The 22,790-nt window shown below is 38.9% G+C and overlaps 2 protein-coding genes across 2 annotated transcripts in view; both read right to left on the bottom strand.

Moving 5' to 3' along the window:
- Positions 1 to 9,925, bottom strand: part of LOC311071664 (ryanodine receptor 3-like) — a 162,588-nt gene extending 152,663 nt beyond the window's left edge. Inside the window, 7 exon segments of the mRNA XM_084096131.1 lie at positions 135 to 291; positions 2,424 to 2,498; positions 6,680 to 6,773; positions 8,478 to 8,577; positions 8,872 to 8,984; positions 9,698 to 9,776; positions 9,856 to 9,925. Coding sequence (XP_083952257.1) covers positions 135 to 291; positions 2,424 to 2,498; positions 6,680 to 6,773; positions 8,478 to 8,577; positions 8,872 to 8,984; positions 9,698 to 9,776; positions 9,856 to 9,858 — 621 coding nt within the window. The 5' untranslated portion in view covers positions 9,859 to 9,925.
- Positions 9,926 to 13,945: 4,020 nt separating this feature from the next.
- Positions 13,946 to 22,790, bottom strand: part of LOC311071795 (ryanodine receptor 3-like) — a gene marked incomplete at its 3' end in the record, with an annotated part of 15,714 nt that continues 6,869 nt past the window's right edge. Inside the window, exons 2-4 of the mRNA XM_084096332.1 lie at positions 18,692 to 18,811; positions 14,283 to 14,384; positions 13,946 to 14,017 (exon numbers count right to left, since the gene is read on the bottom strand). Of these exons, the coding sequence (XP_083952458.1) occupies positions 13,946 to 14,017; positions 14,283 to 14,384; positions 18,692 to 18,811 (294 nt within the window). The remainder of the gene's footprint in view (positions 14,018 to 14,282; positions 14,385 to 18,691; positions 18,812 to 22,790) is intronic.

Genomic DNA, 22,790 nt, shown 5'->3' with positions numbered 1-22,790 from the left:
ATTGCGACTTTTTAACTGACAATTTCTTGCAATTATGAGTTTATATCTCACAATTTAGACTTTTTTCCCTCATAACTGCAAGTTTATGCACATTATTTCAGATCACTAGTGCACTGAATGTTGTGTGTGATCACCTTGGAGGCTCTGAAGCAGAAGGCTGTGGCCGTGGTGTCGGATCGCTCTCGGTCCTGCAACACAACGCCCCGGTCCTCGGTCAGCGCCAGATAGTGGCCGGTGGTCAGGTGACGCAGGCGGAACGGTTGACCCCAGCGAATGTGACTGCCACACCAACTGAACACACATGGAGATCATGGGTTAATAAGGTCATGTACAGTTCAGCGTTAAGGGCCCTATTTTAACAATCTAAGAGCATGGTCTAAAGCGCACGGTGCTAGTGCACTTAGGGCGTGTCCAAATCCACTTTTGCTAGTTTAAAGACGGCCGGCGGTCCCAGCGCATGGTCTAAAAGGGTTGTCCCTATTCTCTTAACACTAGAACTCCCAAGGCGGTCATTTTGACCGTTTTTAAATTTTACAGTGTAATAACTTTGTTAAAATAAAATAAATGTGGCAATAGGACTCTGACTTTTCCTAAATATGTGTATATTTTATTCTGACACTGTTATTTTATTAAAATCACAAAACACACAACAGTTCTGACTATTTCTACCTAGAATGACCATAACGGTCATTTTGACCGCACGCATTATAAATATCATAAGTCCGCTACATTGCAAGTTTTGCGGAGGGACTTCATCACACGACTGGCGAGCGAACTTCGCTCCGACCACATGGAATCAAAAGCCATACAACTGGAGGAACTGCAAACAAAATAAAACCAAGGAGACATGTGCCAAATGTCACAAAGTGTACTGCACACGAAAGGCGGTGTTTACCTGTGTGGAATGTGCGTAAGCGTCAATGATGCGGGGTGTTTGCGCCGTTCAAATGGGCAGTTAACCTGATTTTGTTCGTTAATATTTTTTGTTCACTGAAACTAATCGTTCTAAAGCAGTTCGTTTTCTTGTTTAGCTAATGTTCACGTTTTTTTCTTAGCCTGTTTGTATACATTTTCACATTCATTTGAATTAAAATTTTGTGTCCTGTTTATTATTACCTATCATTATTTTTAGATTTTGTATTGATTATTGAACTTATTTACAAACAAGGCTGTACTAAACGGTATGAAGCTTTGACGTTTCCTAACTTTTGTGCATGTCTATTCACGTCGTGAGTGCGGTGAAAAAAATATTATTTTGACGCAAAACGTTCCTCAAATAGAGGCAGCACCTGTCGGGGGAATCTTTCTTTTGTGCTTGTTTTAAGGGCTATGACGACAGGAATTAAAAGATTCATTGGAAAAGAGAAGGTTAACATGTACAATAGATATGACATGACGAAAATGACGTTCAGTACGGCCATATGAACGTCAAAGTATGAACGGTCAGAATGACCGCTATGGTCGTTCTAGTAGTTATGGAATTCCGGTAGTTCTAGTGTTAATGAGTAATGGGTGTGTTTTGGACGTAACGTGCAATGAACAAATCAGAGTCTCATCTCCCATTCCCTTTAAAAGCCAGTTGCACAGACCTCATTTTCAGACCAGCAGCAAATAAAAATGATAACTGCGTCGGGCTGAAACTAGCAAAACACACTTGCGTCGCACATGGCGCTGCATTGCACTGGGTGTATGAGAGGGCCCTTAGTGTTTAATCCTGTTCTGTTCACACACAGTTCAGCGTTTAGTGTTTAATCCTGTTCTGTTCACACACAGTTCAGTCATTTACAAACATCAAACAAGAACAAGCCCATAACAAACCAAATAAATACAAATGCATTATATTGAAAACAAGACCAAAATATCACGACCCACACCTGCGCATTTTAAAGTCCCCCTCTAGTCAATCATTTTATCCCTTAAAACTCATCTTTGATCACCAAAATTACATTTTTAAAAGTTTTTCCTTGCAAAAGAATGTCTTCATGCCTTTAAAATATCTTGAATGTAACTCGACACCCTTGCCTCATTTAGTATGCGCGGTTCTATGAATATGCAAATGAGCCCCGCCTCCATAAACTTGATTGTTTTATGAGCCTAGAAGCGCTTAATAAATAGATAAATGGATGAATAATAAATGGTTTTGGCAACAATGCAAGAGAAGCTCAGCCTTTCAAACATAAACAAAACCAATGGCCAAATATAATAAGGTTTGGTCACTGTTATATTAATTTGCAGTGAGTTGCGTTCCATTCAATTACGTAACGATAATTTAGGGGATTCACTGCCATATTTAAATGCATTTGTCACTCCTGAAACTTAATAACTAATAGCTATAATGAATTACAATAATTATTACAGAACATCCTGAAGGACTTTTGACTGGACCGATCTCATGACTAGATCTTGGTTCTGAAGACACACACCTGATCCGCAACGGCTCCAGCCTCCACAGAGATCGGGCTTTCGCTCCGGCTTTACCAGTCTCATAGTTCACCAATCTGAAAAACACCAGTCAAAACAAGTTTACAAGAAACGGGAGGCAAAAAAGTGTTTAAAATCAACACAAACGCCCCCCAAAAATGCACAATTAAGCTAAATCAATTATGACTATTAAAGTGAAATGTGAAAATGAATGAAAAGTGTTGATTGTTTTGCTCGTTTTCTGTATATAACTGATTTCCAGTTTGAAAAAACGTTTCAACTAAAATAACCAATGTCAAGTCTTGATTTTCTATTGTAAGAAGCAATAAACTAATTCATAAATGGTTCTTATCTTGTTTTGTCTGTAAAGCCAGAATATCATGTGCGTTTCCCAAAACACAAAGCATTTTTTATGTATTCTATTAATCAATATTAACATTATTACAGTATCAAAAGCAATTATGCTTTTTGCCATAATATTAATAATAATTTATTCCTGTGATCAAAGCTGTATTTTCAGCATCATTACTCCAGTCTTCAGTGTCACATGATCCTTCAGAAATCACTCTAATATGATGATTTGATGCTCAAGAAACATTGGTTTATTTATGTAACTATTTTTATGGAAACTGTGATACTTTTTTTTTTTCAGGATTCTTTGATTAATAGAAAATTCAAAAGAACAGCAATTATTTATTTTTTAAGTTAACAAATGTCTTTACGGTCAATTTTGGACAATTTAATGCATCCTTGCTTAATAAAAGTATTTCTTTCTTTAAAAAAAAACAAAAAATGTACTGACCTGAACGGTAGTGTACATGTACTTTAAAATTGTATAATTCTGATGAACTGATTAAATGTAAATGCGTACCTTAAAGTCAATGCAAGTCGCTTTGTATAAAAGCGACTGCCATATGCATAAATGTAAAGCTAAATAAGAATGATTAAAAACAAATAAATACTTTAAATATAAATCTAAAACTGCCAGTAGGAGGCAGCAAATCACTGTCGTAATGAGTGAGTCATTGAATCGTTTACTCAACCAATGCATTAAAATTAAAAGAATTGAGTGTTTATCAGAGGCATCCAAGACTCCAGGACTTTAGTCGCACTTGAACCACGATTACACAAAAAAAAATGTAATGGATTCGAGGAGTTTTGTGGTTGAAATTTAAAAAAGTAACAATTCCTTCCATCGCGGGTCAATTTGACCCCTTTAGAAATTAATGGAATGCGAGGAATGCTTCAGTTCACATAGAGAAAACTAAAAATGTTGAAAATTCAAACTAAAAATGCTAAAACTTAACCAAAAAAATATTTTATCGTGTCTACATGAGTTTCTGAATGCACACTGAAGAGAAACTGACTTTAGGACCCAGAGGAACAGCTCATTTGCTCCATATAGAGCTATAAGGCCATCTAGAGTCATGAAATATCATCTTATATTATTATTTTTCCACAAGAGGTCGACAAAGACACACAATGTAAGATATTTAGAGCTGAATTAAAAGGGTTATGCATGAAATTGAGAGTTATTTAGAATTTAAGTTGAAAAATGTGCTTAAATTACTATTTATGTATTATTTATTGATCAAATCTAGTAATTTAAAGGTAAATCAAATAAAAAATAACCAAAAATCTCCCAAAAAAAAATAAATAAAATAACCTCCCTGGACAAAAAAAAAAAAGTATAATTTTAGGGCTTCGGGTCATTCTGACCCACGAGGGAAGGATGAAGGTTAAACTAATGTGGTTTAGAAGAGATTTTCTGTTAACGGTAACCGTCACGTTTATTGATCAGAAGCGCTGCACGTCATCGAGGACGTGAAACACTCTGGATAACAGAGATCTCTGACAGATCTGCGATACGTCTGAAGGACGTCTTGCAGAAACTCCTTTAAAGGAAGAGTCCCTCTGATTAGATTTCAAGGACAGGACAGAACGCCACAGGCCGGAGCTGACAGCCCACATCTAACCCTGCAGACGACGCTCCGAACGCTAAAAATAGGCCACACGCCTACGAGGAGCTCAGAGGGACCGATCGCATCTTCAGCGGATCGTCTCCGGGTTACGCTCAACTCGACCCAGTTCAGACGCGGCACGCTCTTCACAGACGCTTCTGAATCACAGACATCACACCAGGATGAGCTTCAAAACACAATACTCAATGTAACTGCACACCATCATATCATTTAAACTGAATTGATTTGGATATTGACACCCAATGTAAGATATTTAGAGCTGAATTAAAAGGGTTAGGCATTGAAATTGTGAGTTATTTTGAATTTAAGTTGAAAGAATGTGCTTAAATTACTATTTATGTATTATTTATTGATTAAATCAGTAATTTAAAGAGTCAATAAAAAAATAAAAAACCTGGTTGTCGTCTGAAGAGCTGAAATTGAGTTTGATTCATGATTGAATTTTGCAACATCAACTGTTATTTTCCTGTTTATTACAGTGAAGCTGCTTTGAAACAATCTGTAGTGTATATAAAGGTGACGTTAATGTGCAACAGATTAATAATAGATGATCATTTGGACTTTACTGTGAAAATCTTTAGATCATCATGTGCTTCACAACCTTTTAGACGGCACATTAAAATAACCAAATAAAATAATTAGAATTAGAATAATTAAACTTCATTAGTCCACAAGTTAAGAGCTGAATGTTCTTGTTAACCTTTTCCAATCATTCCTGATTTATTGGATTTTAAAACATTTTTAATCGTTTAAAAAAAAACATATTGCTCACAATTTCTACCCGATAAAATATTTTAGAGCTTGGCATAACTGGATGGATGGATGGAGGGAGGGATGGAGGAATGGATGGAGGGATGGATGGAGGGATGGATGGATGGATGGATGGAGGGATGGAGGGATGGATGGAGGGATGGATGGATGGGTGGAGGGATGGATGGAGGGATGGAGGGAGGGATGGATGGATGGTGGGATGGAGGGATGGATGGAGGGATGGATGGATGGGTGGAGGGATGGATGGAGGGATGGAGGGAGGGATGGATGGATGGATGGTGGGATGGAGGGATGGATGGATGGATGGATGGGTGGAGGGATGGATGGAGGGATGGATGGAGGAATGGATGGATGGACGGATGGAGGGATGGATGGATGGACGGATGGAGGGATGGATGGAGCGATGGATGGAGGGATGGATGGAGGGAGGGAGGGATGGATGGATGGAGGGATGGAGGGAGGGAGGGATGGATGGATGGATGGAGGGATGGAGGGATGGATGATGGGTGGAGGGATGGAGGGATGGATGGATGGGTGGAGGGATGGATGGATGGATGGATGGAGGGATGGATGGAGGGATGGATGGAGGGATGGATGGGTGGAGGGATGGATGGAGGGATGGAGGGAGGGATGGATGGTGGGATGGATGGAGGGATGGAGGGATGGATGGATGGATGGTGGGATGGAGGGATGGATGGATGGGTGGAGGGATGGATGGAGGGATGGATGGAGGGATGGATGGATGGACGGATGGAGGGATGGATGGATGGACGGATGGAGGGATGGATGGAGCGATGGATGGAGGGATGGATGGAGGGATGGATGGAGGGATGGATGGATGGATGGAGGGAGGGAGGGAGGGAGGGAGGGATGGATGGATGGAGGGATGGATGGATGGGTGGAGGGATGGGTGGAGGGATGGATGGAGGGAGGGATGGATGGATGGATGGATGGATGGACGGATGGATGGACGGATGGATGGACGGATGGAGGGATGGATGGATGGATGGATGGACGGATGGAGGGAGGGAGGGAGGGAGGGAGGGAGGGAGGGATGGATGGATGGATGGATGGAGGGAGGGATGGATGGAGGGAGGGAGGGAGGGAGGGATGGATGGATGGAGGGATGGAGGGATGGATGGACGGATGGAGGGATGGAGGGATGGACGGAGGGAGGGATGGATGGATGGATGGAGGGATGGAGGGAGGGATGGATGGATGGATGGATGGAGGGAGGGATGGAGGGAGGGATGGAGGGATGGATGGATGGAGGGATGGATGGATGGATAAAAGCTTCCTCATTAATCCCGGTTTTCCAAGACTGAGAATCCTGGTTTTTAAAGACAAAAAAAAATTAAATAAGAAAAATATAGATTTTTAGCTTATTTTAAAGCTTGTTTTGTCTCATTTTAGATCATTTAAAGTCATCTTGACGACCTCTTGGAAGTTTGCTGAAGGCTCCTGGGTGATGATGGTGATGATGATGACAGATATCTGGTTTCTACCTCTGCTCTTCCTCACTCTGATCCGACCCCGGGATCGTCAGGACCTCATCGTGCCCGTGAAAGAGACGCATCACATGACCACCAAGAAGGTATCCTATAGGACGAAAGAAGAATCAGTAGGACAAAGTCTTTAGAAAATCAAAATCGAGAAAATCAGTGATGTTTTACTGCAAACCATTGTTTTTTCATGCTGTAGTGACTATCCTTAATCAGACTGTCTCTGTCTCAGACTGACAGTCTCCTCTTGAGTCTTCAGTGTCAATCCAAGTAAATCCAAACAATAATCCAGCAATTCAGCAGTCTTCAGACCGTTGCCTTCTGTTCGTTTGCCAGCAAAAGTTGTTTTGATTCCATTAAGTTTGCATTAGAAAACTCAGTTTAAATCAGTTTGTTTTCTCAGTTTATTTTCTGTAATCAAGTTTATAATAAAAAACAAGAAAAGCATGTGCAACTTGGTGGACAATGGACTTTTAAGACAAAGAATATAACCCACAGCAGACCCAAGAAGAGACAGGACAGTCACTACACATGCACTGGTACAGTTTGAGATATATAAAAGATTTATAATATCTTATAAAAAAATATGTCCTATGGGACAAAAGAAGAATCAGTCGGGCAAAGTATTGATAAAACAAATCAATAAGAAAATCAATGATGTTTTACTGCAACCATTGTTTTTTCATGCACTGCTCAATTTTTAGATCTATTTTTATTTTCATGTATAACATGTCTTTCAGACTACATCCAAAGTACACATTTAACTTTTTATTTTATTGCACTCGAGGCGAGACACCCCAGGTGAATATGGTAAAACAAATAACTCATAAATATCACCAAACTTCACCAGTTGACTGATTATATTAATAATTGCAAACATTTTTGTTTGACAAGTTTTCTGAAATGTGATGTTTAAATATGCAAATGAGGCACTATCTAATTAAATATGCACTAATTTGCATACATTTCTAGAAAAAAAAAATCTGAAATCTGATCAAAATTCTTGTTTCATTTTTTTATATATATATATTAGAGTCAAAGGTTTTTACAGACGGGATTTTGGAAATCTCTATTTATCACAAATCAGAAAATACTGTCTTTATTTTTTATTTTGTTTTTTTACAAAATACAATATTTATTTTTGAAAATACAAAAATAAATATATTTAAAAAAAATAGGAATAAACTGTTGTATAAAATCAGGAAAATTATATATGAACAAACCCCTCTGTAAAAACCTTCAATCAGGAAAATTCTATATGAACAAACCCCTCTGTAAAAACCTTCAGAATACAGATAAGAATAAAACTGTGAAGTTTGGTGAATGCAAGTGTTACTGAAGTGGAGATTTCCAGCTCAATGTAGGAGGAAAAACTCATTTTGAGAAAACAGCCTTTAAAGATATACTGTAATTGAAATCTACAGACGCAAATAGATAAAGTGCTCGAAAAGATACAGGTAAAAGTGTGTTTTGGATGTTTTCTTTCCACTACTCTGAAAAAACACTTCATGAAAAGCCCAAAATCTCAAAATTGACAGATGCATGAAACAACAGTGTTCTTGCCTGTAGTGTCTGACTCTATATATAACAACATTTTTCTTTTGTCAAATCCACTTAGATCATTTATGTGGTAATATTTTGAGTTTCTTTTGATTAATCCATTCTCCTTCATTGTATTAACTCGTTTTATTTTTATTTCAATGAACTTAAAATTAAGGCAACCAGGTTACTTATTTCTTTTAAGTAAAACCAACAATAATTTTTTGTAATGTGGCCTTGAAAGCTGGTTTTGGTGACGAACCTTCCTCCACGTTGCTCCCGGAGCAGGTGGGATGCACGTTCCACAGCGTTTGCATGAACGACGCGTCCACGTGGATGTTGCCATTGGATATGGACAGATGCTGTCGGGGAGACGGGGTGCACAATCGTTACCATGGCAACATGTCATCTCCTGTCATGTGGGTCCTATGATGCGTTTGCCCCAGAGGTCATAACTGAGAAGCTTTGCATCATGGGTTATGCTCGCATAAATGGAAGTGTCAATCATTTATTTGCTATATGAAGTTGCTGATGCTCAGACAGACATACAAAAAGTGAATTATTACTAGAACGATGAAATTTGATTTGACGTTCAAGACTTGAAGAAAATCAAATGTAAAGTCACGTCTTGTATGTTGGGTTTATTTGATACTCACAAGATAGCGTTCAGATGAAACACTGACGAGAATGAGGTCATCTCCGATGCGCACTTTCTCCCCCTCGGATCTCTGTTTGGACGCGGGGTGAATCGTCCACCAACAGGGCTCGCCTGGAGAGAAACACACCGACACACAGATCAGAAACGCTGGACTCTCATCGCCTCCAGGGCTGGGCAAAAAAATCTATTTTTCAATTAATCGTTTTTTAAAATGCGGTCGATTCAAAATCGATTCTCAAAGGCCACGAATCGATTTTTTTTTTCTTCATATTTATTTATTTATTTATTTATCGATCACCCAAAAGCCAGTATTAGTTTTCCTCCACTGTTCATAGGCTTCCATGTTACAGATAATGCTGGGAGATTTTATGTTTGTTTTATCTTAAACATAAAATAACCTGATCATGTTTGATCAAGGCGTGCGACTGTTCTGACTCGTCCAATTTTCAACATCAATTTTTCATCTTGCATCAAAATCCTTTCCATTCACTGTACGCATCTGAAATATAGAGTTGGGTTCTGTTTTATTCTACACAAGTGTACCTAAAATAAAAGAGTTTAAGAGTTCTTAATTTCTTTTTATTAATTAACCATTTGTAAACTTATGTTCACTGTTCTTTTTTATAAATATAGGATTTGTATTAAATCTAATTGAATCGAGAATTGAAATCAAAAATTGAATTTAGAATTGAAATCGAATCGAATTGGAACATCTGAATCGACACCCAGCCCTAATCTCCTCATGTGATTTCTAGAGGTTCCTGGAGTCTAGAAAACAAACTGACTGCACAGTTTCACCTTCAATCCGAACAATCATGCTTCACCTGTTGAGTCTTCTTGAAGTCCCACATCAAACGATAATTTATCCGTCATCGACCGTGACGTCTTCAGACAGGTCAGATACTGCAGCACAAAACATGAAACTGTCACACAACCTGCAGAGAGTCAAACAGAGCTGACGACAGAACCAAAGTTCACCAACCATCCCGCTGAAGGAGTGTCTGAGGAGAATAGCGTGACCGTAGAGTAAGGTCCGGTGTCCTCCGCCCTGGGCTGCCTGCGGACAGAACCATTACAAACAAATAAATATCTGAACCATTACAGTCACTCCTTCATCAGACACACACAAATAAATAAAGCTGCAAGCAGCAATTAAGGAGCCAAGCACAAAGAAGGCACAACAAGTCATGATTGCATTGCTTGGAGCATCCGGGGTCTCATTTATAAAACTGTGCGTAGGATCCTTACTAAAAGTGTGTGTGCACCCGAAAGCCAAAAATGGAGTACGGCAAAAAATATTCAGACTTATAAAAGCGTGCGTGCGCTGGAACCTGTGCAAAATTCCCTTTATAAATCCCAGTCAGCGGAAGATTGTGTTCACATGCGTCTCCTCCCCGAAATATCCATATCTGGAGCTTACAACCCCTCGTTTTACTATGCATAATCTATACTATGCGTTTTAATAATGCATGTGCATATTCATCCATGTTTAACGGTACAAGACATTAGGAAAATATAAGATACGGATCCATGACACTGACGCATTTCTGAGAAAGTTTTTCTAAATCTTTTCCACTGGCCAAATAGTATTTTTAATTGATTTATATTTTTAATTGGAAATAGATAGGCCTTATTGTGCATTATTTATCATATGCGTGAAAATATTTCAGGGCCCGTTTTGTGCAACGCAACGGTTATAAATGAGGCAGACCAACTGCAACAATGAGCGAATAAAAGCATATTAAGATGATATTAGGCAAAGTCATGCCTCAACTTTGTTGCAGCGGTTCAGTCTATCGACACGAAATCCATAACTTTTTGTCAGCAGTCTGAAGATGATCTGACTCGAATTTGGTAAAAATCGGACAAACAGTCTAGAAGTTCGAAAAAGTAGGTTTTTAAAGAAAATCAAAATGGCGGACAGGAAGTTTGGCCGACAATGTCAAAATTGGTATCTATGTTTTCGGCAAGATCCACAGAATCTATTAAGACCAATTTCATTATAATAAGCTACTTTTAATCAAAAGTTATGAGCATTTTTGCTAATTTTATTATAACTTTTGACCACAAGGTGGCACTGCCCCGAAATTTTACCCTCAGTGTGCCGAAGACACATACTACTTGGTGCTGAAGATATACAGAGTTTCATAACGATATGCCAATGCATTTGTAAAATATAGCAACATTCAAAACCAAAATGGCCGATATGGGAAAATTGGTTATCGTTCAACTCGGCATGCTGCACCGAATCTCCTGACCACTAGGCACTGCGCCGAAACTGTGCAGGGAGCCTCAGGTCATGCTTGTCATCACACACACCAAGTTTGGTAAGAATATGCTAAAGCGTTGCGGAGAAATAGCCTCACTTTCGTTTTGGCAGGGACTTCTACGAATTCGTTCACGCGTTATTCGAGAACGATTTGACGAATCGGCTTGAATTCCCTTACTTTTTGTCGGCATGGTTTGAAGATTGAAAATTGAAAATCATCACAAAATGTTTCAGAAAATTCAAAATGGGCGGAAAAATGTCCATGACGGAAAATTACGTCATATGGTAATCGATGCAATCGATATGCAATTGAATTGTCATGAGCAAAGGAATCGGATGACATTTTTTTTATCTTTTTTTTTATATAATTTTGTTTCTAGCCAACAAAACCTTACAGTTTTAAAGTTATTAGCACAAACGTAAGTGCAACTTTGGAAAGCTGGTGGTGCTAGAGGGATTGAGTTAGAGACTCCAAATTTGATATGGTGACAGGTCAGATTGTCCTCTATCTGTGTGCCAAATTACACAACTTTACCGCAAGCGCTTCTATGGCCTGCTATAGACTTCCTGAGCGGAAGAAGAAGACACGGAGAAGAAGAAGAACGCCACTGATTTAATAGGTGTCTACACACCTTCAGTGCTTGGCCCCTAATAACCCGAGCACATGCAGAATCAGAAACAGCGAGAATACTCACCTTTCTAATGAACTGCTGCGGGACGCGTGAAGAGGCGTGAAAAAGAGTGTGAGACAAATGCTTTTGATAAACACAGACATTTGACATTTGATTGTTACACGCTTGCACTACAGGAGACCGAAAGCAAAGATCAGAGCCGCCACCGGTCATCAGGCTCACCGTCTGGACCTTAAAGACATCTGACCTTTAAACAAATGCCCTGGAGCTTCGAACTGACTGTGAAGAGACACTGAGCGACCTAAAGACTGATAGGGGTTAAAGATCTGGGTTACTAACACATCCGTAAATGCGAGGCTAGTGTTTTGAAAGACGCTGTTGACTCTTCGGTAAGATGCAGTTTAACCCTCTGGGGACCAAGGTGTTTTTGGGGCCCTTGAGATGTTCTGACATGCCTTGACATTTGTGCTTTTTTCAGTTATTTATAAACATGTTAATGGCAAAGGTGTAAATTCACTCTATATAGCACAAACAGGGCTACCATAATATGCAAGCAACGTGTATGTAGATGTTTGTATTTTTAAGAGAATAATGTTTATGCGTGGTTATTGGAAAAAATAAAAATGAAAGTTGCTGAAATAAGACCACAAAACACATATTAAATATGTGTCCACAAGACTTTTGACTAATGGATGTTGTTGCTACGAGTTCTGGCTTCAAAATTATGTGAAAATAGTCTTGCTTTATCGTTCACAAAAAAAAAAATACATTGATTTAAATGGTGTAAAACAGGTTTTGCTTGGAAAGCCAATATGCGAGGGGGGCGTGAAGGAGGAGTGGTTTACACCTGAGAATACAATGTCCCACCCATTATGCGTAATGAGCCATTCATTCAGGTGTGACACTGATTGAGCCACAATGCAAGGACAAAAGATATATTTAGAAGAAGACTTATTGACCATTTAAGATTTTGCTTACATCTATCTTGTAAATATGTTTTGCTATTTTATTAAAAAGGTTACAATTACAACAATAATTACAATTTCAACAATATTTCAAGTGTACTCTTTCTTTGTAAAAAAAAAAAAAGATTATAGGCCTACATTTTATCATATGTATTCATTAGTTTGAATATAGCCAACATTGGAACATCTAAATCAGTAAAAACTGTACCCAAATCTAGTCAACAAAATGTTGTCTTTCATACTTCGCCTGACTGTAACGTTGTTTTTATGAAATATTAGGGCATATAAATGTTAATTTGCAGTTTAATACGTTGCTTATACAAATACATTTTATTTCAACATATTTCAGTCGATTTTTACTCATCTCAGTAGGCTATAGCAAAGCACTTTATTCTTTCACACACAGACGCGATTCATATTTAGGCTAAACAGTCTTTACAAATATGTCCCCTTCATTCATCTCACAGAAATATTATAGAAACGCGATTCATCTTTTTGCGGTTTACATAGGCCTACACTAACGTTATTCCACAACGTTATTCCACATTAAGTAAAGAGTGCCAGAGAAAAACATGTTGTTCTGATTCAGTGTGAGATGTTGTCAGTGTTTTTTTAATTTATATATATATATATATATATATATATATATATATATATATATATATATATATATATATATATATATATATAATAAATAATAATATTTTATATATAAATACATTTTTCTTAAATATGTGTGTATTTACATAAACAAAATAATTATACACAGCACACACAAATATAATATGTAAACACAAACTTTTATTTTGGACGCGATTAATCCACATTAAGTAAAGAGTGCCAGAGAAAAACATGTTGTTCTGATTCAGTGTGAGATGTTGTCAGTGTTTTTTTAATTTATATATATATATATATATATATATATATATATATATATATATATATATATATATATAATAAATAATAATATTTTATATATAAATACATTTTTCTTAAATATGTGTGTATTTACATAAACAAAATAATTATACACAGCACACACAAATATAATATGTAAACACAAACTTTTATTTTGGACGCGATTAATCGTGATTAATCGTTGCCCGAAATCACGAGCATGCAACTACCAAAAAGTACCAATAAATGACATAACTGGTGCTTCATGTGTTAGCCAGGAAGTGTGAGACTGCTACAGAAGATTCTCGGTCAACAATCGCCAGGTTTTTTAGTCTTCAACCCCGCTGACCTGCGGGGTCCCTCAAGGTTCTGTTCTTGGCCCTATTTTGTTTTAACCATATATCTTACTTTTAGGGTAGATTTTTCATAACTATGGGATTTCTTTTCATATTTATGCTGATGAAAATACCTTGGACTCAACTTTCAACACTGTGCACTTGATCGAGAAACATGTATATCAGTATAGAGAGAGAGAGAGAGAGAGAGAGAGAGAGAGAGAGAGAGTCGATGTCAGGCGGAAACCTTGTTTCTTCATATTTTGACAGCTCTCAGTGTTTGTGTGAGATTGGCGTGTTTTTGTACTTACGTCATTGTTTTGTCCAGTTTTGGCGAGCATTTCCTGCAGCGCGCGGACAGAGAGCGACTGCTCCAACACGAAGCTACAGATGCACAGATCTGGAGGAACATACTGAAACACACACAGAATATCAAGACACCAGAAAGTATGTCAGGACAAACAGCATTTAAACTTTTTGCTAACATGAATTAGCATGTTACTTTCATGTCTTACCAAATTGCTAACATGTTTTAACACTTTGCTAACACATTTTACCACTTCCCTAACATATTTTGCCGGCATGTTTTAACTTGTTGATAATATGTTTTAACATATTCAAGCTTGAGCATGAATTACCACATTACTAACATGAATTAACATGCTGTTAGCATGTTTAAGCACATTGCTAACCTGAATTAGCATGTTGATAACATGTTTTAACATGCTGCTAGCACGATTAAGCATGTTGCTAGCACATTTTATCACATTGCTAGCATTAATTAGCATGTTGCTAATATGTTTTAACACATGAAAATAAGTGTTTATTACAGACACCGTTTAAACGTTTAAATGTTTATATTTCATCAACAAATTCATAAAGTTAATATAAAAACTACATTACGTGCAGTTACATTTTTTACTGCAACAACTTAATTGTTAATGCATTAACAAACATTAACTAATGGAACCTTATTATAAAGTGTTACCAAAAAATATATTCAAGTTATAATTCTGCCCTAGTACAGATTCAGTGTTTTCAGCCTCTCGGCATCAGAGCTTTATTGTGACTTAAAGCCTGTATTTTAATTCTAACATTGAACACTGTGGAAACTACAAACAATAACGAACTGCTAATAATAGTCCTAATAACAGTTCTGGACACACAAACTTCACGACCCACTAAAGTCAAGCTGAATCAGCATGCGGACGGTTCGCCCTGTTTCCCATCTAATGACCCGTCGTCCGTGAAGTGTTCAGAGATCATCGTTTTCAGGTCAATACTAGAGTTCATTATGCAAGAGGAATCCACCCTAAATGAAGCCCTGAGGTGTTGGAGTGTGATTTACTTCAGAGGAGAAAGCGGCCGGTGAGAGGTTTGGGATCGAAGCCAAAGAGGCCAGAACATGACAGTTTAAGGCGAGCGACGAGAAGATAAATGAAGCAAACTGCCCTCCTTTACTGAGGATCAGCGAACAAAAACTGGGAGAAAAAGTGGATCAGGATGTCCGTGATGATCCAGGTGTGCTGGAGAAACTTTCTCTTTATTATTCAGGCGGGATGTGTTAAACTCTTCACAGGGATTCTAACTAGCAGTCCCAGATCTGAACTAGTTGGGTTGACCCAGTGAACTCATGCAGAAAGCGGTTCTCAATCAGCAAACCACCAAAGGGCCTGAAGATAGAGATGCAGCGGTATGAAAATGTTAGCCGATACCGATAACCGATAATTCTTTATATTTGAAAGCCGATAACCGATATATTGGCTGATAAATCAACATTTTTATATAATTTTTGAGAGCCTGATTACAATAACACAAGTCTCACCATTAAAAGCCATGACCTAAACACAATCAGTATCGGCCGATATATGATCATTTTAATGTTAACGTTATCCGCCCGATAAGAAAATTTGGCCGATATATTAAAGCTGATAAATAATGCATTATTTCCTTCAGCTGAGACGCTTCAGATGTGCACTGTTCAACATGATGGTTTTAAATTGCTTGAAATATGATTGAAATCACTTCAAAAAAGGAAAATACAGTTCAGAGCAACATGTGCAGCGCAAGTCTGTCATATCGGCTACATAACATTATAATGAGAACGTTATAATTGTGTGTTTGGGACGTGGCTTTTAATGGTGAGACTTGTGTTTTTGTAATCAGGCTCTCAAAAATGATATAACATTTTTTATTTAGATTTATCGGCCAATATATCGGTTATCGGCTTTTAAAGAATTATGGGTATCGGCCAAAATTTTCATATCGGTGCATCCCTACTTTTTTTAAGTGATTCCAATCATATTTCAAGCAATTCAAAACCATCATGTTGAACAGTGCGCATCTGAAGCGTCTCAGCTGAAGGAAATAATACATTATTTATCAGCTTTAATATTTCGGCCAAATTTATCGGGCCGATAACGATAACATTGAAAATTATCATATATCGGCCGATGCTTAAAATTACTTGAAATACATATGCATGGAAGTGAGTTTAACGCAGATCTGTGTGAGTGTGATGGGGGAAACAGTTGCGTGACCTTTGACCTCTGTTGAGTGAAGTGAGAACAAGGACTCTAGAGAGAGAGGACAGCAGTGGATGATGGACGATCGCGTCACATCAAGGTCTCGGAGCTGAAGCCTTTAAACGGTGGATCAGATTCAGTTGTGAAGATTACAGACCACAACAGATTCCCTCAGTGTAACATCATAACAGAGCAGGTGTATATTTACATGCATTCTATCATAAATGAGTCTGGTTAAAGTGTTTTAAGCGCTCGGCTCATCAGGTGTGAAGGTGGATCATTAGTTATCTTTCTCCCTGAGGAACGACGTCTCTCATAAGAATAGAAAATGCACAATGAAGACAAAACGGCAGCGAGAACGGCGATACATCATCCTTGTCTCGGCTAATTACTATCATATCCTTTAGTCACGAGGCATCGAGTCGTTCCTCCTCTGAGACGCTGACGAACCCACAACAGAGACTGAACACACTAAACTCAACGAGAACTATCCCGTTAGTGGCATCTATGTGCGGGATGCACAAACACCAAGAGCCATAACCACAACAATAACTAATATACTGACAGCTAGGTCATTCCAGTTCAAACCAACCAAATTTCGGGAACTACCCCGGCTCAAATTATAGATTTTTTTTTCTGTACAACTGAGAATTGAGTTTGAGACAAACCTAAATTACTCTGAAATGTTAATTTGGGAATTGAGAGATGAAACCACGTTGATGACCTTAGTCTGTGGTGGAGTAGTAAGTTTAATGTGAAACTCGAGGTTGGGGACCAAATCTGTTCTGTGGGGTGCGGATTGGATCGATTCCTTTCCTAGAGCTCCTCCTGTCCATTTTTGAATGAATCTCTTAAATGAATGATTCAATGACTCACTCATAAAGACTTCACTTGTTTCATTACTGGATGAATCAGCGTTTTTGAAGGAATCTCTTGAATGAATGATTCAATGACTCACTCATAAATACCTCACTTGTTTCATTACTGGATGAATCAGCATTTTTGAATGAATCTCTTGAATGTTTGATTCAATGACTCACTCATAAATACTTCACTTGTTTCATTACTGGATGAATCAGCGTTTTTGAAAATCTCTTGAATGAATGATTCAATGACTCACTCATAAAAACTTCACCTGTTTCATTACTGGATGAATCAGCATTTTTGAATGAATCTCTTGAATGTTTGATTCAATGACTCACTCATAAATACCCAACTTGTTTCATTACTGGATGAATCAGAATTTCTGAATGAATCTCTTGAATGAATGATTCAATGACTCACTCATAAAGACTTCACTTGTTTCATTACTGGATGAATCAGCGTTTTTGAATGAATCTCTTGAATGAATGATTCAATGACTCACTCATAAAGACTTCACTTGTTTCATTACTGGATGAATCAGCGTTTTTTAATGAATCTCTTGAATGAATGATTCAATGACTCACTCATAAAGACTTCACTTGTTTCTTTACTGGATGAATCAGAATTTATGAATGAATCTCTTGAATGAATGATTCAATGACTCATAAATACTTCACTTGTTTCATTACTGGATGAATCAGCATTTTTGAATGAATCTCTTAAATGAATGATTCAATGACTCACTCATAAAGACTTCACCTGGTTCATTACTGGATGAATCAGTATTTTTGAATGAATCTCTTAAATGAATGATTCAATGACTCACTCATAAAGACTTCACTTGTTTCATTACTGGATGAATCAGCATTTTTTGAAGGAATCTCTTGAATGAATGATTCAATGACTCACTCATAAAGACTTCACTTGTTTCATTACTGGATGAATCAGCGTTTTTGAAGGAATCTCTTGAATGAATGATTCAATGACTCACTCATAAAGACTTCACCTGGTTCATTACTGGATGAATCAGCATTTTTTAATGAATCTCTTAAATGAATGATTCAATGACTCACTCATAAAGACTTCACTTGTTTCATTACTGGATGAATCAGCATTTTTGAATGAATCTCTTGAATGAATGATTCAATGACTCGCTCATAAAGACTTCATTACTGGATGAATCAGTGTTTTTGAGCAAATCCCTTGAATTAATGATTCAATAACAAACACATTTTTTAAACAGTCACTATATTAATACATTTTATTCTCAAACCAGAGTAAGAACAGGCTGTCAGACTCGTTTACACGATTAAAAGCAGACACACACTCACCTTGGCCTCTGACGTGGGCTCCAGGTAACACAGGCGGTTTCCCAAACCCTCAGCGCTCAGACAGAACTTGCGGTTTTCCTTCTGAATGCAGGCCACACACTGCAGGACCACCTCATCGTCCTGGCAAACAACACAGAGTCAACACATGTTTCAATGAAATTAATAAAAACAGGTTGAAAAGATCAACAAACTTCAGTGCTTCCACAAAATGTAACTGTAACGAAGTTCAGATGTTACGGGAAGAAGGAGGCGGGAACCGGCGAACATTTAAAGATTTTAATAAATAAATAAACAAATACAAAAATGAAAGTAAAAGCCAGCAGCCCCTCACGGACGACTGCTGGCAACACAAACAGAAACAACACATGAACTAAAAATCAGGCCTGTCCTCTCTCCCTCTTCACTGTCGTCGCTCCTCCTTTATGCCTCCGCTCCTCCGTGAGATATGCGAGACCGGTGCGTCTCACAGGTGTGGCTCATCATAATTACGCCACCGGTCTCGCGCCGTCCTCCCACGGCCCTCGACCTCGTCCTGCTCGCCACATACCCCCATCGCCCCTCGCAGGCCGGGGGGTACTCCCGAGGCTGCGCCTACTCCCCCCCCCCCCTCCCCGGGGGGACCAATCATGGCGGCTGCGGTACCTGGGGGTATGGACAGACGAGGCGAGAGGAAAGGAGACGGAAGCATGAGGAGCGACAGAGAGGAGAGAGGGGAGAGAGGAAAAAAAAAAAAAATTCTTGATCCGGTTCCCGGACACACTGCCGCTCGGTCCTCAAACAGCTGAGAGTCACTCGCGGTGCCATGCGATGGTACTGGACATTCGTTGGGGGACGGCTCGACGCCCTTCCGCCTCCTGGCGGCCGGCGGTGACTCCTCTCGAGGGCAGCCGGCAGCGAGTTTCCCGTTCCCTGCTCCGCCCCCATCATGGCCGACGGCAACAGGCTCCGGCCCACGGCGAACGGGAGCGACTCCTCCGCTCCCTCTTGACGGCAGCCACCCCTCCTCGATCCAGGAGCACGGTGTCGAGCTCTCCGTCCCACCAGATCTTCCATCGCTCCAGCACCATCGCCTCGGGCAGCAATCGGCGGCCGACGCTCCCTCGTGCTGCCCGACCTCCTCAGCACCGCGATTCCTCCCAGCAGCGAGGGCTCTCCGACAGCGTGTCCCTCCCTCTTCCCGGGTTTCGGCACCAGTGTAACGAAGTTCAGATGTTACGGGAAGAAGGAGGCGGGAACCGGCGAACATTTAAAGATTTTAATAAATAAATAAACAAATACAAAAATGAAAGTAAAAGCCAGCAGCCCCTCACGGACGACTGCTGGCAACACAAACAGAAACAACACATGAACTAAAAATCAGGCCTGTCCTCTCTCCCTCTTCACTGTCGTCGCTCCTCCTTTATGCCTCCGCTCCTCCGTGAGATATGCGAGACCGGTGCGTCTCACAGGTGTGGCTCATCATAATTACGCCACCGGTCTCGCGCCGTCCTCCCACGGCCCTCGACCTCGTCCTGCTCGCCACAGTAACATTAAAATATAATACAACAATATACAACAAAATGTTTAAAGTCAACAAATGTTTCAAACTGATTAAAGTTCAAAAGTGATATCTCATATCTCTATAAAAGTGTTTGTGTGTGTGTGTGTGTGTGTGTGTGTGCACACCAGTCAGTGTGCTGCAGTGAACTCATTGTAAACATGGAAACCGTTCAGTCTGAATCCTCTCCATTAATTAACCTCTGTGATCATAATCTTAATTGTTTTTGCTGCTCACATTCGCAGAGGAAAGTGTGTGGATTCATTGACCTTTGACCCTGGGTGATGCACCAGTGCAGATGTCAATTAGCAGTTTTATGTTTAATAAAGCAGACGGTGGATCTGTGAGGGACGGCAGAACCTCATCTGATTAAATGAAGCATCTGGATACACACACTTACGCGCACACACGCTCATGCACACACACGCACACACACACACACACACACATGCTCACACACACTCACGCACACTCACGCACACGCACACTCACGCACACTCACGCACACTCACGCACACTCACGCACACACACGCACACACACGCACACACACGCTCACACTCACACACTCATCACACAACACACTCATCACACAACACACACACATCGCTAGTGTCCGTTTAACATCACATCTAATGAGATGAGAAAAACCTTCTGAGATTTAGTTCACAGAACGCACTGGAATAAATGATTCTTCTCCTAATAATCTCATTTAACACAGATTAATATCCGTTCAACTGAATTATCAAAGATACCTTTATTTGAAGGTAATTAAAGTCACTGACGTCTGATATGATGGAGCACCAAACTGAGCTTTAATGCTTCGTCCGAACGAGTTTATGAGCTAAACTCATAATGAACATAATGATTCGTTTACAGAGCAAATAAACGTTAAAACGCCCGCACTGCATATTTACTGTTGCTCATCCAGTGACGATCTACACTAATACAAGCATCTGCTAAATGAATAAGAAATATAGCCAGAGGATAAAAACATATTCATGCTACAATACACACGACATCATCAACACTAAATGTCAGGAGGATCCAGGTCATTTCCCAAAGGAAAAGAGGAATCATAAACCCGACACATTTACACTGATGCTTTTATCCAAAGCTGAATATGATCAGATTCCCTGCGAATCGAACCGGAACAGGTTCAGTACGTCAATTTCTCACAGAAAATAAGCTCTAAACTAGGGATGTACCGATATAAAATTAGTCTGATACCGATAACCGATAATTCTTTATATTTGAAAGCCGATAATCGATATATTGGCCGATAAATCTAAATCCAAATTTTGTTATATTTTTAAGAGCCTTATTACAAAAACACAAGTCTCACCATTAAAAGCCACATCCCAAACACACAATTATAATGTTCTCATTATAATGTTATGTAGCCGATATGACAGACTTGCGCTGCACATGTTGCTCTGAACTGTATTTTCCTTTTTTGAAGTGATTTCAATCATATTTCAAGCAATTCAACACCATCATGTTGAACAGTGGCATCTGAAGCGTCTCAGCTGAAGGAAATAATACATTATTTATCAGCTTTAATATTTCGGCCAAATTTTCTTGTCGAGCCGATAACGATAACATTAACATTAAAATGAACATATATCGGCCGATACCGATACGGTGGCCGATTTATCGTGCGTCCCTAATAATTTTTTACCATACTCTAAACTATACAGGGAACCCAGTCATTCACTTCCTCACTATAATATTAAAGGTTATAATAGTCCAAATTGAATTGCTATTTATTTTTAGATATAATCAACACTCACATAAAAAGTAGTTTTAAATTTACACTGAACAAGGCCGTTTTTAAATCCCCTTTTTAATGATATATTTAAATGGTGGCTGTCATAACTTGTTTTCATGCATTCAAACACACATTAAATGTTGAAGAACAGGTTAATTCTAAATATAATGAATGAATATGCAATATATTACATCTCTGCAGTCAGGGACGTCGTTAGGCCTATTTTAGGGGGGCTGAAGCTACCCCAAAATGTTCCTAAGCCCCCCTAAATGATAATAAGAAAAACAATAACAGTTCGATTTATCAATAACCGTATCCTCATTCATATTTAGACGCAACAAATGATATATATCCAGCTACAAAAAATAGCTGAAAAGTCGGAAGTTGGACAGAGAGCTGCCAACTCTCACGCATTCACCGTGAGACACACGCAATTTACACTTTTCACACGCTCTCAAGCCACACATCCATTTTCTCACACACAGAAAAATCGCAAAGCAAAGAGAACACGGAGACCAACAGACTAGACAGAGCAGGTTACTTTATGATATAAAAGAATCTCAACTCTCAGATTCTGTCAATTTTATTACGAAATTCAAACAATAAATACCGTTTTGGCGTTTGTAAATTTTACTTGACCCCATAGCGATCCCATAGCGCACGTGAACCGATCATCTCTACTAGCTAATAGTAAAAAAACACGAACACTGTTGAAAGATACAGTAACGTTAGTAGGCTACAACTTACCTAAATGTATATTACTCATACATAATATTATAATAGTTTTCATCA

The sequence above is a fragment of the Abramis brama genome (genome assembly GCF_963993115.1).
Source record: "Abramis brama genome assembly, chromosome: 21".
In the NCBI taxonomy this organism is placed as follows: Eukaryota; Metazoa; Chordata; class Actinopteri; order Cypriniformes; family Leuciscidae; genus Abramis; species Abramis brama.
This window is presented reverse-complemented; position numbering and strand designations above follow the sequence as displayed.